At 37.6% G+C, this 18,382-nt stretch overlaps 1 protein-coding gene across 4 annotated transcripts in view; it reads right to left on the bottom strand.

Moving 5' to 3' along the window:
• Window positions 1–177: 177 nt before the first annotated feature.
• Window positions 178–18,382, bottom strand: part of LOC306887089 (protein tyrosine phosphatase type IVA 3-like) — a 41,451-nt gene continuing 23,246 nt past the window's right edge. Inside the window, exons 1-6 of one of the 4 annotated variants that reach the window (XM_079444579.1) lie at window positions 13,230–13,413; window positions 11,310–11,945; window positions 11,032–11,124; window positions 5,517–5,647; window positions 2,917–2,991; window positions 178–2,442 (exon numbers count right to left, since the gene is read on the bottom strand). In XM_079444579.1, coding sequence (XP_079300705.1) covers window positions 2,325–2,442; window positions 2,917–2,991; window positions 5,517–5,647; window positions 11,032–11,124; window positions 11,310–11,414 — 522 coding nt within the window. In that variant the 5' untranslated portion in view covers window positions 11,415–11,945; window positions 13,230–13,413 and the 3' untranslated portion in view covers window positions 178–2,324. Of the gene's footprint in view, window positions 2,443–2,916; window positions 2,992–5,516; window positions 5,648–11,031; window positions 11,125–11,309; window positions 11,946–13,080; window positions 13,414–14,148; window positions 14,192–18,382 lie in introns of those variants that run through there. The other 3 variants (XM_079444582.1, XM_079444581.1, XM_079444580.1) reach the window with 3 other exon arrangements.

The following is an 18,382-nucleotide window of genomic DNA, read 5'->3' on the forward strand; positions in this document are numbered from 1 at the left end:
AGAAAGTCACTGTTTTGTTATTTTATTAGTTAATTTATGTATTATTATTAATTATTTATTTGGAGTTAGTAGACAAAACCTTTTTTATTACCTTCAAGCATGATGATGATGACACCAAGGTCAGTTGGAGGAACTGGGAAAACCTGTTGCCATTACAAAACAGATGGAGCTAAATAGGAAAGTTCTGTCAGATTTAATTAAAATCTAAACTGATGCAAGGATTACAATATACACCCATCATACCTCAAAATAACCATTTGTCCCCTTCGCCCCCTTGCTCATTACTCCTTCATTGGTAGATTTTGTGATTACATGTTACCATAAAAACAGTGACAATTCTGTTTTATAAAATACATTGTACATCAATAACTCAAAGACTGGTACATGCTCGTGAGAAATACCAGAGGGTTTTTATTCATTTTTAATTAATCCAGATTTCAGGATTTAACATCTGTTCCCATTTCAAAGAAGAGCAATATGTACATCAATTATTAACTTTTTTGTTTGGCATTAAAAATTATAATACAATAATGTAAATTACTGTAGATATGAACAGGGAACAATAGATTATGTATCACTGTTTAACAAAAACGTGTAATACAATAATGTTAATATCAAACAGGCCACTTTACATATGATCAGGAAACCAGTGGATCAGTGAACCTTAATGTAATGACTTCAGCTCTGTCGGCTTATTCAAAAATCAAGAACATTTTCTTGGATGATGTCTTGATTTTTGAATGAATGAATGAGGTCAGGATAAACTTGAGACATGGCGTGTAGTCTTGCACCATCCTTCATCACAAAAACAGGACTAGTGATGATCTCTAAATATATTCCTGAAAATGTTACCTTTGATTATTCTTTTGCTGATCGCATCAGTTTCCACAGACATTCCAAGATGAACTATTACATTTATTGAGGCCACAGCTCATCAAAACATTCCAGATTTGTAAATGCAGACACTCGACAGTAATAAAAGTGACTAAACAGCACGTGAGAGAGAAGCCCTTATATATGCAAGCAACACTGAGCTGCATTATTCACATACTTTTATTTAAATGTGATCCGCTCTAAGTGTCAAAACCTGAAATGCAAACTTGATAAACACTTGATCTCCTGTCTTAAAGCCATTGCTTTTGTAGATAAACATGAGAGGCCAAGTGAATATAATAATTGGCAAATAACCTTCATCCTGGTAACCTTCATCCATGAAACCTGAAACAAATATTTGCTTATCCTTCCCCCAGTCGCAATTATGCAAAGACACTCTTTTATTAGATATTTCCTTAATATTTGCTTCACTAGCTTTTGCTATTTAGGCAGATATCCTGTGATTCTATTTCATTTCCTACTATATGGACAAGACTAAATATTTTAGGCCTCACTCTGAAAAGTTCCTTCTGAAATTCCACAGTAAGTGTCCACAGTACAACTATGTCCATGAGAAACAGCCACGCATGACCACTGAGTGCAAACAGCAAAAAAAAAAAAAAAAGTCCTAAAAGCTTTTTCATGTGAAATACATAGTGTGATGACTCCCTCTTTTGGCTGCTGTGTTAAATTTAAACACAATTGTGCTCACTCATGGATTTCTCTCGGATCACTGCTGCAATTCTGTGGTACAGAAGTGTATCAGATTAGCTGGATTTCTTTTTTTTTATGGGTTTCAACATGATTTCAAAGCAGCTAAAACATCCAAAAACCTGGAAGTCAGGTCAAAGTGTGCTACGTCATCCATCCAGACGCCCACAATTCTATTAATAAGCAGCCAATGGTGCAAAAAACTTGAATCCCAGAGTAGATTCATGATACAATGTAGAAAAAAAAGAAAGCTAGGTTAGACCATTCACACGCATCTTCAAAAAAGTACAGCGACATGCATTCTGAAACTTCAAAATTACAAAAGAGAAAGAACAGGGTTGTCAAGCAGTTTCATACGAAAGCGTGAGCATAACAACAGTGATTGAGTTCTATGAGCAGGTGGCTGGTGGCCATGATCATCTTTGGACTGTGTACTGCTGGTAAAGTGTGATGGTTGGTAGCATGACTGTGTGCATCGGGCGTATGTTTGTGTTCACAAATTTGTGAACACAGTGAAGATGGGGGGAGGTTTGTGTGTAAAGACAAAATTCAAGAGGCTCGTCTTTCACAGCCCTGAGGTGGTGAAGACCCTGTGTGCAGGGGTCTGACATTTACACCAAAAGGGGGTTGAATTCCCCTCCTGAATTGTAGCAAGAGTTCAAATGCACTAGATTGGTAAATTTAGTCCGGTTTAGTCCATGAGTGACTGGTTCCTTGAGTGGCAGGCTGGTGAGACCAGATCACATGAGGCAGCAGTTGCTTTTGTGGTTGTGTGGGTCTTTGAAACGCAATCTCTGTTTGGGGCGGTACTTCTCCAGGTACGTCAGCTGCTTGCTGTTGATGGCGCCCCGCCGTCTCCTGTGGGGGAAAAAAAAACAACAAATACCCATTAGTTAGAGTTTTTTTAAATCAACGATAAAAATAAAAATAAAAAAATATTATATGCACATACACAATTAATATATATGTAAAACCTTAAGCCATTAATAATAAATTTATAAGAGTTTTCTTTTTAATTAAAAAAAATATTAATATTAATGTTAAACACATATACATATGTACATATATAAACATACATATGTAGAGTTGTTTTCTATAATGTATTAGCACTGCTGTGTGCTATTGTTATATTTGCATAATCTGCATAATTTGCTCTAATTTGTTTGTACTGTATAATTAGCTGTAATGCATTAATGCTGCACAATATCTGTCACGTATCAGTGCTGCAACATTTACTGTGTTTGTACTGAATCGCTCACTGTATTGACTGGGTGTTGTATCGCTCTGCTGCAAGGTGTTGGTAATGTATTGTTAGCTGTAATGTATACTTACTGTCTGATCAACTGAATGGCATCCTCATATTTCATTCCACTCTCTATAAGTGCCAGAGCCACCAGCACTGGAGCCCTGCAACATACACACACACACACACACACACACAGTGTTTAATACCAGGAAACATCACAGCTTTTGTGCGCGCACAACCCACAGAAACAATAGGTTTTCCAGGAAAAGCGACCCATTCAGCCCTTCTCAGCAAGGATACCACCTAATGCATGTGAGAACAGGTCTGCAGTTACAGTATATTTTTTTAAAGTGGAAATACACATTACTCTACAGCTTACATTATAGTCTGTTCATCACAAAAAGCTACTATATGGCTTCAGGACTTAATACAGACCTTCACAACCCAAATACCAATTCATATTCAAAAAGAAAAGTTGACAAAAAAACACATTCTTCAATATTTTTCTTTTTGTATGAACGAAAGTCACACAGGTTTAGAATGACATGAGGGTGAGTAGATGATAAAAGGATAGTTCACCCAAACATCAAACTTCTTTCAAAGTACACAACCTCATGTTTTTCTAAACTTGTATTATTTCTTAAGTGGAACATGTTAAGAGGGTATGCTGAAGAATGTTGGTAAGCAAACAATTTTAGTTCCCCTTTGACTTCAACTGTACTTTTTTCTATAGAGTGGTAGCCAATGGGAACCAAAACATATTCAATAAAAAAATAAAAAATACACATATACATATACATATATATATATATATATTTATTATGTTCTGAAGAAGAAAGCAAGTCTTGGAAAAATGTTTGGAAAGACATGAGGGCGAGTAAATTACAAAATTTTCTTTTTTTTGGGTGGACTATCCATTTAATGTAATTTCACTTGGATGGCAATGAATTTTAAGTCATCAATCTAATCATTTACAGAGCAGTCAGATCATAAATGTCATTTTATTTGGGGGACAAAATCCTAAATATCATTACGTGCTAATCCCAGATTTATTAAAATACAATAAATTTTGGTTTATAAATAAATTATAAATAAATTTCCCCTGTCAGAGACCTTTTCTATTTTTACCGTTTGCGCTCAGTGTCCTGACAGCTTTGAAGTCTCCTGAGTGCACCCCTTTCCAATGCGTAACAACACAAACTCATCCTACTAAAGCAAACATTGGCTCCCTGTCAAAAACTGCTGAGGGCTCCCACAGGAGCTGCAACCTGCGTCAGAGAGGCTGGTGCTTAACTTGTCGGCAGAAGCGGTCAGGGGTCAAAGTGGAGGGAGGGCAGGCAGGGTAAACTGGACTGTCATTAGCCTACCGTTCTCGCAGAACCGCCACATTTGACCGTCTGGCTCAACAATTCTAGTGCCGCAGCTTAATTAAAGGTCTGTGTGTTTTGACAGCTGGCCAGATAAGAGGGTAACACCAGGATCCCTCACTGAAAAGAGATATGAAGGAGCAATTAATAGAGCTGCTTATCATTCACTTCCTGTTTCGTCTTCGGACGTCAACCTTTTGTGCTTCGAATAATAAACTTGGATTAATATTGTGTGTCCGTTTTGACGGTTGGTTTTGGCACACAGTGGTCAGGCAGAGAGAATGGGTTTGACCTGCAGAGAACATGGGCCAAGACTGAGAGGCCTGTCGCTGAGGGGTATTTGGGGTAAAGAAAAAAAAAAAAGAAAAAATTGATGAGAAACCAAATGTAAACAGCAGAACTCAAACACTACACTAACACGAGCCAGCTTAAAGCTCTGCCAGAGATATTACACACACAGTCCTTGATTGCATTCTGAGGGAAAAAGAGCAACAGATCCTGGGAAAGGCTGTTGATATGTTTGAGAATTTTTGTAAGAGACAGAAGCGAGCCACATAAAGCCTGACCCATCAAATTCAGATGAGCATTTGCACGTCTACAATTTCTGAACAACCACAACAGCAGGCTGGGAAATTACTAGGACTACATGGAATCTGCACCTGAGAATACTGTAAAAAGCTCAGCAGATTTTCATTTGAAAAAAAATTCTATTTCAGTATTATTTCTGTACACTAATATTTAGAATTACATTTTATTTTTAAAAAATGTTAAATTTTAAAATGTTGTACATTTGATTTTTTTTTAATACTTTATTTAGCTTTTGTTTATTTTCATTTTAGCTCCAATAATTTTAGTACTCCAACTTAAAATTATTTTAATAGGTTTTTTAAAGTAACATTTATACTTTTTTTCAAATTTATTTAAATACTGAAAATGATTAAATAGTTTAATTTTAGTTAACAATAGCAACACTGATTTCTGACAGAATTCTAGATGTCTCTCAATCTTAGTAATTTTTGTAATTAGAATTTGATAATTATACTTACGACGCTGAGTTTTTACATTTACCTGGGTGAGTTTAATAGACAAAAAGGTGATATTTTAACAAAAATAGTAATTAGGTGTCACACCCCCAAATGAAATAGAGTTGTTTTGGGTTGCCACATAACTCAACGGTAGTGCAAAAACAAAAAAAAACAAAAAAAATTAATTGTGGGCACAGCTCTGGTTTATAAAGTTGTGTTCAATTCTTAATATATCACACAGATAGCTTTGGCATTAGCAGCACGTCTGTGGTAACAGGATGAATTGACACTCACCGGCCCAGTCCGGCCACACAATGCACAGCCACACAGCAGCCTGGATCCTCACAGAACTTATTCTTCAGCAGACTAAGCCAGTCATCCACGATCTTGGTAGGAGGAGGTGCACCGTCATCGAAAGGCCAATCCTGAGGGAGAGAAACAGCAGGATGAGTTCACATCTATTATCACTACAGATTATAATGTGTTTGTATGTTACTATATTTCAAATTGATAGGAAACACTCAAACAGAGAGACACAAAATACTAGCAGATAAGATAAAAGGGAACAAATTAAAGGGAAATAAATGACTCCAGTCACCACCAGCAGATGGTGCTCCATAGAGCTTCAGCGTTATGCATCATCTCAGATTCACAGCAGTCTGCGAATCCCTTTGATGATTCCTGTGTGATTTTCACGAGTTCTGCAACAGCAAACATGGCACTCGTACTGTCAACTCTACCAGTTCAATCAGATCTGTCACGAACAACTTGATTTTACACCATGTGCAAGAGCTGAATCCTCCGAAATGTTGAATTATGTAACATGCAAATGGACAATGGTCACATCTTATTCAATAAGCTATCTCAAAGTCTTTAGGTACTTAAAAGGGATGGTTCACACAAAAACGAGCAAAACGATAAAATTTTCATGTTCTTCTGTGGAACTCAAAAGTCGATGTGTTTAAAACAACACTGGTACTGACAAAAACACAAAACACTTCTTTGTGCTTAGCTAAGAAAAAAGTTATAGAGGTTTGAAATAACATCAGGGTGGGAAACGATGGATGAACATACATTTTAAATTCTAAACTTCTCACGTTCTTTACAATTTTAGGACTTGATCTATGATTGGTCATCATACGCTCTACACGCTTCAGAGAAACATTGTGGGTTTTGCTAAATGCTTCAGCTGATCAGAACAAATACATACAGTCCAGGCACAATCGGACTCGCATGCGGATATTAAAGACTTTTCTTTACACAGGCAGCTTTTCATGGAAGACTGAATCTGAATGATGTTTTAAAAACACAAATGTGCTGGGTCAAAATACACTGACAAACAAAGCAGCATGGTGTTTTGCATCGCTGCTTTCTCAGAAAAGGGGACATTTATAGGGAGCGAGTTGAGGCGACCATTTTCTACGAGGACCGTCTATGAGAATCTCCTGGTTTAAAAATAACATTTTAATCCACTAAGAGGTTAATAGGCCCCTCCTTGTCTGGTATGTCAACAGTAGGCTATTAATTCCAAGAGTCCATTCCAAGATGGAAGTGCTCTGTACTCTTGCCAGGGCACACCAACTCCAGAAGCAGCAGCGTGGGGCCTAATTGTGGAAAATGCCCTGGCATTTTCCTCGAATCGCATACCTGCTGCTATTCCTCCAGCAACTCGAGCTTCTGCTTACAAGAGAGCAGGAGAGGTTTGAGGCACCTGTTTGCTGTCAACCAACACTTAAGTTTCATTACTTCCTTTAAAGGGGTTCTTGTTTTTAAAACTTGAACTTTGGAGAATGAAATACTGACATAAGGCACCCAAATGTCAACAAATCCACTCACTGATCTGTTTTCTCATCAAAAAGAAACATTGTTTCATGAACTTTCATGAACTATACAAGAATTTAAGTTTTTATTTTAGTGCGATATATACTTTTTGGTTTGTTTTAATCAGTGTATCTAGACTTTTTACCATTTTAAGCTTGTTCTATGAGACCTGAAATCCACAGGTTAATCATACACTGAAATAACACCATGCAACCTATCGAGTTCACTGAACTTTTCTGATCCAACGGTGTAAAAATGGAGAGGATGACCATTTAAATCCATCTGGATCTGAGTGAAATAGAGGAAATCCCATTCCATGTTTTGACCCCCTGCAAAGCTATTGCCTCATCTCCTCTTATGAAGAGAAGAAGTGATCAGTTTATAAAACCAGAAAAAAGCCCCACACCATTACAGTCCGTAAACAGAAAAGAGAGCATACAGAAAGAATGTTAACATTCAGAGAAAACTATGTTAACCATTCTCAGGTAATACTGTGGCATTCAAAATAGCATTCAAACAGTGTGACATATCAACTTCTGTATCATCGGTGAGAGAGTGGGGCAGGACGTAGTCCGAACAATGGAAGAAAATTTGTAAATCTGTTTACATCACTGCTAGTGGTGCAGCAATTACATGTTTCCCTTTTAAAGCTAAAATGTTTCCTACACTAAAACCCTTTCTTCTAAACCAGCTAAAAATACAAGGACAGCTGTAGTGCAGAACTATACTTCAAAGGCAAAATGCAAATACTTTACTTCAAAGTATATACTTCAAAAACAAATACTTTTTTTTCATTCAAAAACACAGTAAAAAAATTAAGTAACTTTATTTTAATATATTTTAAAATGTATTTCTTATAGCAAAGCTGAATTAGCAGCAGCCATCACACCAGTCTACTCCTCTCACATGAACCTTAAGAAATCATCAGAAATGTCACTATCAATTTAACGTATCCTTTCTAAATAAAAGCATGAACAAAAATCTTCTGACTTCAAACTTTTGAATGGTAGGGCAAATGTTTTCTCTGAACCTGAAAATAGCTCAGTCAAACTGCAACAGTACAGACCTGACTTGATTTAAAACCTATTTTTTTCCAAAATGTGTAATGTGTTTTTTTTGTTCTTCACCTGACAGCATCAGCAAGCCATTTGTAAGTTTATTTCCTAGAAAAGTATAAACACTGTGGCTCTATGGAACAATCAAAACACTGCTCTGTTTGTTTAAGTATCCCGACTAGTTTGACAACAGCAACACTGGCTCAACCAATGGTGTGAGCTTGGAGCGTGATCTGTTTCGTTCCAACCAACAGCAGATGGGAGAGCATTCTGCAAAATCTGTTTGAACATTTTGTGACTCTACTGATACAGAAAATACACACTTTAGCTTTAAGTAACCGGTACACTATTCAAATTGATCCTCTAAAATCCTGTTGAGGAACAGCTAGAAGAATTATTCACAAACTAAACAAAGGCACTAATTCCTGTCTAGATGAATGCAGTCATGTTTTTAACAAGCTCCATGTTCTTTTGATGGCGAGCCACGGACTGAAGCATTACATCTTGTCCAGCTGAGCATAAACACAGCAGTGATGTTTAAAACAGGCTCTGTAGTCAATAGTCTTTCTCTCTTGCGGAAACTGACTGTTCTCTTGATGGCACAGAGGAGGAAATTGATTTACATAACTTCTCATGCACTTCACAGAGTTTTTCAAAGTAAAGCCTGGGATGCACCAGCATGCTGGATAAATTCACAATGACCTCGGGTCAATCTAGGAGGCTTAGAAAGCTATTCTCCTAGAAATCAAAGTTAAATATGTAGTGTCATGTATATGTCTCATCATTTAATGAGAAGTCAAGCAGAGTCAAAGGACACAAGGGTGTATGAGACTTAATAAAAAGCGCAGAGGGAGAGAGATCAAGCCCCCCTCTGGCTGTCATGGTAACTGTGAAATGTTGACGAGCCAAATTGAAAACACATGTGGATGATGGATTCAAGTTAAAAAAAAAAAGGTGAAGGCAGAGAAAGATCTGATGTTTGGCAGAAAGTTATTGGATTGAATCCTCAAATGCGGAGCTCCCTTCGGAGCACCAGACAGAAAGCAACCTCATCTCACTTCATGTGACATCATATCATATGACTGGGTGGCCAATTCATACAGCATGTGTTCCAGGACTAGATGTGCACTGAAGGGCTGTGTAATAGAGGTCTTCACGGGTCCAAAAATTCATACCCGAACCCGATCAGACCCGTAAATGTGCTGTACGGAACCGACCCGGACCCATATTTTATTTGAAAGTGAGACCCGAACCCGCGCAGACCCGAGAAATGCCTTTAATGTACTACCCAGACCCGACCATTACTCGAAAAGTTGGATGTGAACCCGGCTGGGAAGACACAGACCCGATCGCACAGCAAACTGCTATTAAGTCAATAAACAATTAGCAAAAAAAAAATCCCTTAACCGTTAGCCTTCTTCCTGACTGTGATGGCTACAATCCTCCTTGCCAATAAGTTTCCATCCATGTTAGGTTGTTCCTCTCTCTTGTTGACGGAGAGAGCCTTCTTAACCCACTCATTATTCCAGCTTTAAAAGTCTACTTGCCGTTACAGTCGGTGACGGATGACTAATGCAACTTTGCAGTTTTTTTTTGTTTGTTTTTTTTCATCTCGAGTCAACTTCGACTGTTGCGTTTAACCTACAATAACTTTTTGTTGGTTGTAATAAAGACTCGGAGCAATTTTATTTTTTGCAAAAAAAAACAAAAACAAAAAACGCAGAGAACAAGTGCTTTACACTACTGCGTACATGTTCGATAACAGGTGCATCTCTTCAGTTTTGTTTCAGCTTTTTTTTCACATCACTCATGAAGGAATCACTGTCCGCTTTCAGTACTACATTAACTCTGCCCGCGCTCTGCTTCTGGCGGCTGAGGTAACACGTGTTTTTTTTTTTGTTTTTTTCACTTTATTTCCCGCTCACACTTTTCTCATCCTAATTTTACAAACTTTAAGTTACGCATGCTGACTGACACTGATCACTGGCAGGTGCGGTATTCTCCGATCGACTCGGGTATTACATACAATGTTAAATAGACCCAGGACCCGAAGTAATAGATTGGGACCCGACCCGGACCCGGCTGACCATTTATAATATAGACCCGAATGGATCCCGGGTCCTCGGGTCCTCCGTGAAGACCTCTACTGTGTAGATATGGTTTGTGCTAACCAAGATGAACTTCACCCTACATATGAATCCAGACAGAGGCTTTACAAGGTAAAGGGAACCAATCACATTCATATCACTAATGTGGTACCACAAGTACCACTAATTACAGCAGCATCACTGCAGTATAGCAAGAGTGTTAATTAAAGGATGGGTGGCATGGAGTGACACTGCCATGATCGGGAAACTATCCAGGATTATTACATGCAAGTGACAGAGTGAGTGTGTGTGCATATACTGAATGCACTGTGCATGTACACTCAACTAACGCAATGCATTAGCGATCGACTGATATTGATTTTTGTATCCATATGGATATTATTTTAATGTAAGTGTGTGTTAACTGATGTTTACCTGATTATTGTTTTTAATCTTTTTTTGTTTTTTTTTGCTTTGACAAAATGATAATTAAATTATAAGAATACAAATAATAATGTCCTAACTGAATCAAAATTGCTCTTTATATTTAATTATTTTTAAGTACAGTAATAATACACATTATTAACATTAATATGAATATTTTTTATAATATTAATTTGTCTTAATTTAACATTACAAAGTGGAATGTTCCCAAAAGTTCATTTGAAACAAGATCTTGCCATTTATCAGTAGACCTAGTATTGAAGTAACAGTGTAGAAATGTTTAAATATTTTTTTTAAATCTAATTGAAAGGACTGCATGGGAGGCAATTTTTTTTTTTACAAATAAAAAAAATACTTTACAGATGACACTTATTGTCAATATGACAAAGAAATATCTCTCACCATAACAGTAATCCCATCCTTTTCCAGCGGTGTCTTATCGTAGGTGATTTCACACACACGAACCACTGTTGTTGCCCCATACTTCTTCAGATCCTGAGGAAACAAGATTGCTCAAAGTTTTGAGGGACAATACATCTTTTGAATTTGTTCTTGGTTGTGGTCAATTTATGCGTGGCATTATGTGTCACCTAAGAGTAGTTACGGACTTTTTCAGAGCAGTATGTCATCTTTCATGTTTTAAAATGATCTGTGTTACACATGTCTGAATGGTCTCTCACCTCAATGAAGCTGCTTAGTGATGCATTGGTTGGGTTGTGCGTGATAAGGAAGCGCATGTTTTTGTAGCAGACCTCGACAGGAGCCGGACGGTTCATCCCGGCCATGCTGGTGTCCCTCCGCTCTACAGAAGAAAAGAGCACCCAATTTGGGCCAGTATCCACACAGCTCCACTCACAGTATGGCACTACTCTGACCTAGAGCAGTTCTACAGCAGATGCACTATCACAGTGAAGGTGTCAGAGATTTGCAGGATCCTCTCTGATAAATCACTAATAATCAGTACATAACATTGAAAGCTGCCTTTCTTGGTAAACAGAAGCCACAAAAGTCTTCCTCTTCCAACAAATCTGCCTCTTCCTCTTGATAGGGATACTCTGCCGGGCAGCTAGACGGGTGGAACAGTGTCCGGTAGCTAAATGCCAGGTGCCAAGATGCCAATTAACCCATTTGGTGCACAGCAAAGCAGTCAGTCAGAAAGACCAGCAAGAGAAAAGTAGAGAAGGCGTTTCTCCAAACATTCAGTGGCAAATTTCGGGCATATCCACCCGTAATCAAGCGTTGCGATGTTGGGCGTGGCAGTAATCACCGCTGCCCTGCCGGAACTCCATTAACGAAAAAGAAGCTGAAGAGGAAAGCTGTAAAGAGAAAAAGACAGAAAGAAAAATTACCATTTTAAGACAATCACATACCTATCCATAAATATACAATTGTTCTATGTAGTATAGTATATTTTTCCTCTTAAAAGTTCTTCAAAACCTTCTAAGATGTGTTTCAAATGTCTATAGGCAAAGGATTTTGGATTTAAATGGACAAATAGCGAAAAAAAAAAGAGTATGTTTTCTGTAAAGATAACCGGCTTGTACTAATCGTGGAATATTTATTTGCAAAGGCTAGCACTGCTAATGCCGGAGCTCGAGCTCTTGAAGCTCCGCCCTCTTCTCCGGGAGCACCAGCTCATTTGCATTAAAGCAACATACTCAATATCAGAGCATTTGGCCTCATACCCTAAAAGTGGCAATTTTAACAAGCTATAAAAAAAATATCTGTTGGGTATTTTGAGCTAAAACTTCACATACACACTCTGGGAGTATCAGAGACTTATTTTACATATTGTAAAAAGGAGCATAATAGGTCTCCTTTAAGAAAATGTAGAAACATTACATCTATTTAGAAAAAGGTGAATAATACAAAAGAGAAACTTGAATTTAGTGAAAATAAATTTAGCATTAAAATGGACAAATTGGTTGAAAAAACATATGTTCTTAAATCACTAATTATGATGATACTCGGTACAACACAATAGAACAACACAAAAGCAGACAACACACGGACAACACAATAGAAGCAGAATATGAAACAAGCTCATTGGTGTTCCAATAGGCACAGCTTAGTTCACCTTAAAATAAAATCATCACATCTGACCTTTAAAGATATTAGCTAGTCTGAGTCACCATTCACTTTATTATATATTAATATTGACATCTGTTGTCTAACATTATCTTTTGTGCTCCACAGAAGAAATAAACACGTTTGGAACTACCTAAGGGTGAGTATATGATCATTTTTGGGTGAAACAGCTCTTTAAAAATGACACATAGAACACAAACTCAGAATTTCAGATTATTAACAGCAGATAGTTTGACAGCGGAGAAAGCAGACTTTGCCTGTGCCAACTTCTCAAACAATGAGACGCTTAATCAGAACATTCAACAAGACAGAAAATTCATCTAAACTTCATGTATTAGACACATCAAAAACAAAGTATCACACCACATAGTCCAAGAAAAATGGAGAGAAAGAAGCAAAAAGCAAAGAATCCTCAGTTACATGTGGTTTCCCAATAACACGCATGAGAAAATCATGCGGAACAACTGTGTCTGATCTCCCCCATGACTCGTGAGAGTTGTCCTCCCCTTTACCTCTGTGACAGGCTGCGTTCTGCTCGGGATTAAGCCAAGGGTTCTGCTGGGAACAGTGGAGGGTGAACAGTTGCAATCCGGAATAACCGTCTCTGCTCTAAACCAGTCGAGGCTGCCTTGGCTTGCCATATGACAGTGACAGCACACTCCGCTAATGTCACAAACAAATGCACTCGTAATGCTCTTAGGAGGAGTGAAGACCAGTCCACCCCCACCTCTCTCTCTCTCTCTCTCTCTCTCCATCCCAATATAAAAATAGCACGGCCAATGAACCTAATAGGTATCACCACGTACGCTGAAGTCTAATGTTTTTAGAGGCTGGTTGAGATGCAACACACTTCATTCCCACACTGCAACAAGACAGTACTCCCATAAAAAGTTTACTGGACTGTAAGTGGCTTAGAACTCACATGTCCAAATTCTGACCTGCTATTTTAATATTTTCACATTACTGAAACAAGAAAGAATATATTAATTGACGTCCACCAAAAATGAAAATGCTGTCATTTACTCTGCCCATGCTGTTCTAAAGTTGTATGACTTACTTTTTTTTTAACATTCATCGTATCTATTTCTCTCTTATTTTCATTCATACAACAAAACTCAATGGGGTTCAATGTTGTTAGAACCCCAACATTCTCCAAAATATCTACTTTTGTGTCCAGCAGAAGAAAGTCATCACATGAGGCTGAATAAACTATGAATTTTCACAAAGTTCATAGAGTTGAAATTCATAAAGTTGAAAGAAACAGGTCCTTTAGAAATGTGCAGGAGATCAGCAACAGAACATTTGCTCAACAGTGGAGAGGAAACCTCAATTTAGAGAGCGACTTTTTTCTTCATGAGGTTATCACTCTGATACCTAAATCATGTAAATCATGTTACGTAGGATTTAACACAGATGAGAAAACAGACTCACCACAGACTGCCACCCCTTAGTTACCCTGCCACGCTTGTTGAGGGCTTAGCACATCTTGAGCCAAATCCTTTTACATAAAGTTTGAAGGTTGGATAGTCCTCTCTGCCCACTAGTGCAGTGAGTTTTCAGGTGCTCTGTTGGCTCTGGGGTAAATATTAGGGGTCGACCGATATGTGTTTTTCAGGGCCGATGCCGATACCGATTATTACAGATCAAGTAGACCGATAACCGATATATTAAACCGATATATATGTCTGGTGTAAAAATTAAAATGAATGTCAAAATTAAGAATAACAAGGGCTCTGACAAAAACGGCCTTCCCTAGTGTTGGTTGCACTTCTTACTCTTGTCTTCCCCCATGCATCCATCTACAATAGGGGTAATATATAAAGAGAGAGTTAAAAGTGGGGCCACTGTATGCTTCATGATTAAGCCTATGAATACTAAATACTAAAGCTAAACAGCTTGGGGAAGTATTTGGCTTCAATAATTTACATGTTAGAAATGTATGTGTAATAGCATAACCTCTCATAATTCTTCATTAATTATTTTCGGTTGACTAAATCATAACCTACAAGAGGTGACTATTCAATTCATCATCTAATGCACATCAATTGATTAATTTAAAAAGCACAATGTATATAATACGTGTAAATAATTTAATTGTCTTCATAGCTCCATTGTAGAAGTTGCGAAGAAGACCGCAACTATTTTAATGAAACTATAACACTAATAGCCTGTTATAGGCTCACTTGGTTCAATAGCCTATTGAAATGTCCCAATTTCCGTCATCCTAATCTTGGCCTATGTGACAGTAATTTAATCTTGGCCTATGTGACAGTATCTTAGTCTTGGCCTATGTGACAGTAATTTCCATTAGTTTTCATTTACAGAGCAGTGCAAATGAAGGCATAAAACATTAATTTAATTTATATTTTAATCAAATGAGAGTTGAACTCTATTTTTTCTGCGTTTAACCCCCTGCGTTTCCCCCATCTCGGAAATCATAAATAGATAATATTGAGGTTTTTACAACTTCAGTGTAGTGGATTGTAATTTATTGCAACTTGAGCAACGTCTGCTGCTGCCTTTGAGAGATAACTGATGCGTGATGAAGCCGCACCAGTTAGCAAGCGCTTTCGGTGAGAGAGTGCCTTTAGTCTTCCACGTTGATTGGTCGGATTCCTGACTCTCAACAAATCAGATGCGCGGTGGGCGGAGACTGCTCTAGGCCACAGAGTGGTGAGTTCCGACAGGCTGCATCAGAGCCAAATAGCGCGTTTCATAATTAAATAATTTTATCGGCCCACGGTTTTGAAAATGACCGATGCCGATTATCATAAAAATGCTTAATATCGGGGCCAATAATCGGCCAGGTCGATAATCGGTCGACCCCTAGTAAATATAGATACTCCGACCTATGAACGTACACTAATCTGGACTTCTGGTAATCTGTTTTTATTTTGCTCTGCAATTTTTGTTCCTTAAGAGAAATTTAAGACCGCAAACATGGAGCGGAGAAAGAGAAAAATGACCGAAACAATCTTACTGTGCTAGCATTCACCAACAGCTCCAGAATTAACAAGACTCTGATCAAAAAGGCTTGTTTGTAAACAGGTTTACACAATAGACACTCCTTTTTTTTTCCAAAAGTCTTGTCTTGACTTCAAAAAGACCAATTAATTAAAGGATTAAATGCAAATGACATCATCCAGGGCAAGTGTTCAAGTGATCAAACAAACACAACAAATGACTCATCTGGGCCAGAACTCTCATCATGGCAGAAAGTGCAGATTACAATCAGAGAGAAAAATCATGCAGGAATCTATTTAAGCTGTATGGAACGAAACGCTATATTGTGAACATTGTCAAAGCTGAAGGCTGTTCAGCAGCATATTAAACATTCTAGAATGATTAAAAATGATTAATTCTGGAATTAAACATTTTTGATGATTATAAAATATGCATACTGTAATCAATCTGTAATGAATTATAAATATTCCTTCTGAAATTAAACATTCTTGAATGAATGAAAGCAATTCTGGTATTTGGAAATATTTTGAAAAATAAAATAATTCTTATTAAAAACACAGCTTCAAATAAAACAAATTTTATGTTTAAGGTCTGTTGAAAGTTCACAGGTCCTGGGACATTTGATTTTTTATGGATGAGCACCCTTTCCACTAAGCAGACTCTACCTCTTGACCCCCAGTGATAGCCCTACATTGCCATAAAAAAATAATAAAATAAAAGAAAATAAAAAAGGTGATACATGTGGCCTAGGCTGCTTTCCATATTGATAAGGAGCTCAAATGCCACAGTGAACAATCTAGAACTCGTGTTTACCCAGCAGACTGTTCTTAACCTGAACCAAACAGGTATTTTAAACAGCCTAAGCACTACAGCACTCCAAACCAATTATTTTATACAAACAACCCTAATCACAAGAGGAGCAATAAAAGTCTAACATTTACTAGAACTCTCCAGAATCTATTAACTCAGGTTCTAAAGTTTTCAAGCAGCTATGAACAGAACTTCAGCTGCTAAATGAAGGCAATGTTTATTGAAGGTAAGAATTGATATGGAACACTTCCCCTCTGCCCCACTCAGCTGTGCTCAAGTAACCTCTACACAAGGGCTCCCGTGGCACGCTCCGCAAATGCCAATGGGCAGCAAATGCCACATTGGCAGCATCAACACACACTTTCTAGATCATGCCTTGGCAGCACAGCTGGGGTCATTAGTTTTGCCTTGTGAAAATTTCAATATGATCTTGTTTAAACTTTTTAAGATCCAAAATGACCAGACACATTAATACACTATCACTTTCATATATTTAAGGATTTAATTTGGACAAAAAAAAAAAAATCAAATACATTTTGAATGACATGGCCACTACTCAAAGAGTGCAGGAGGTGTTCCTTTCTGCAGGAGTCTTCCTGTTGGTGGTGCTAAACCTGTATTTGACGGGTGAGAGTGTTTTGAGGACTGGGCTGGCTTGGTTCTGCCTCGGTTCTGCACTTGACTGGAGAGGAACTGCAGGGCAGGAAGGCTCTCATGACCACCTGTGTTCTAAATATACTTCTGCCAGCTGTCACCTAATAAATTTAGCCAGATCCGAAATTAAAAGGGTAGGGAGTTAAAGATAACTGGTGACTTGTTTTGAAACATGATCATTCTCTAAAAAAAAAAAAAAAGAGCCACCCAGACAGGTCTCGCCTTTTACAACTGGATTAAATAATTAGCTGGAAGAAAATAATTAATCATACACACATTTCTTTGCCATGTAACTTTATAAGGTTGGACATCTGAGTAAAGATTCCTGGGAGCTGAGATAACAGGTGCCATACCCAGAATTTAAATGTCTGTTTAACATTTTGAAGAGGATCACCACAACAACAGTAACTTTTCAGACACATATTGAAGGTTTTTCTGACAAACTGACAACCAAGATATGAAAAGTCAAGTGGTTGGTTAAAAGATGTCCCTAGGACAGAGGTGATTTATAAAATAAGATGAGCAATTAAAGCTAGAATGTTCATGCAACATAGTGACTCAGCCCAAATAGGAAAGCCAAACCAGAATTTACTAACAAATTTAACATCAACATTTGTCCAGTCAACTGCCCTCAATACCTACAATAAACTTTCCTTGAACATAACATTTAGGCTACATTTGCATAATTTATTTGGATATTTTATATACACTCATTCAAAGCAGTTTTCTCTCTAATTCAAACTCTCACGACTTTGGCCAGCATCCTGCTCTGCCAAATGAGATACAAGAACACCTAGTACAAACCCTAGTGTGGTTTGTACATTCATTATAGGCATTGAACATGCAATATTACTTTGGAATATGTACAACAGGACATGATGTCACACCCTAGGACATTTTGCACTTTACCTTCCCACAACACCCCAAATCATTCAGATTCAAAGTCTGAATTATTTATCTTGAGCCAAGAGGTCAATCTGTGATTTTATATCCTCTATTTTTCAAATATTTTTAAACTATACAAATTTACAGTTCAGAATTCAGCAACATTGGTACACAGGCACTCTATATGGCACTCCTTAAAGCAACACTCCACTTTTTTTGGAAATAGGCTCATTTTACAACTCCCCTAGAGTTAAACAGTTGAGTTTTACCGTTTTTGAATCCATTCAGCTGATCTCCGGGTCTGGCAGTAGCACTTTTAGCTTAGTTTAGCATAGATCATTGAATCGGATTA

This window comes from Barbus barbus, assembly GCF_936440315.1.
Source record: "Barbus barbus genome assembly, chromosome: 21".
NCBI classification, from domain to species: domain Eukaryota; kingdom Metazoa; phylum Chordata; class Actinopteri; order Cypriniformes; family Cyprinidae; genus Barbus; species Barbus barbus.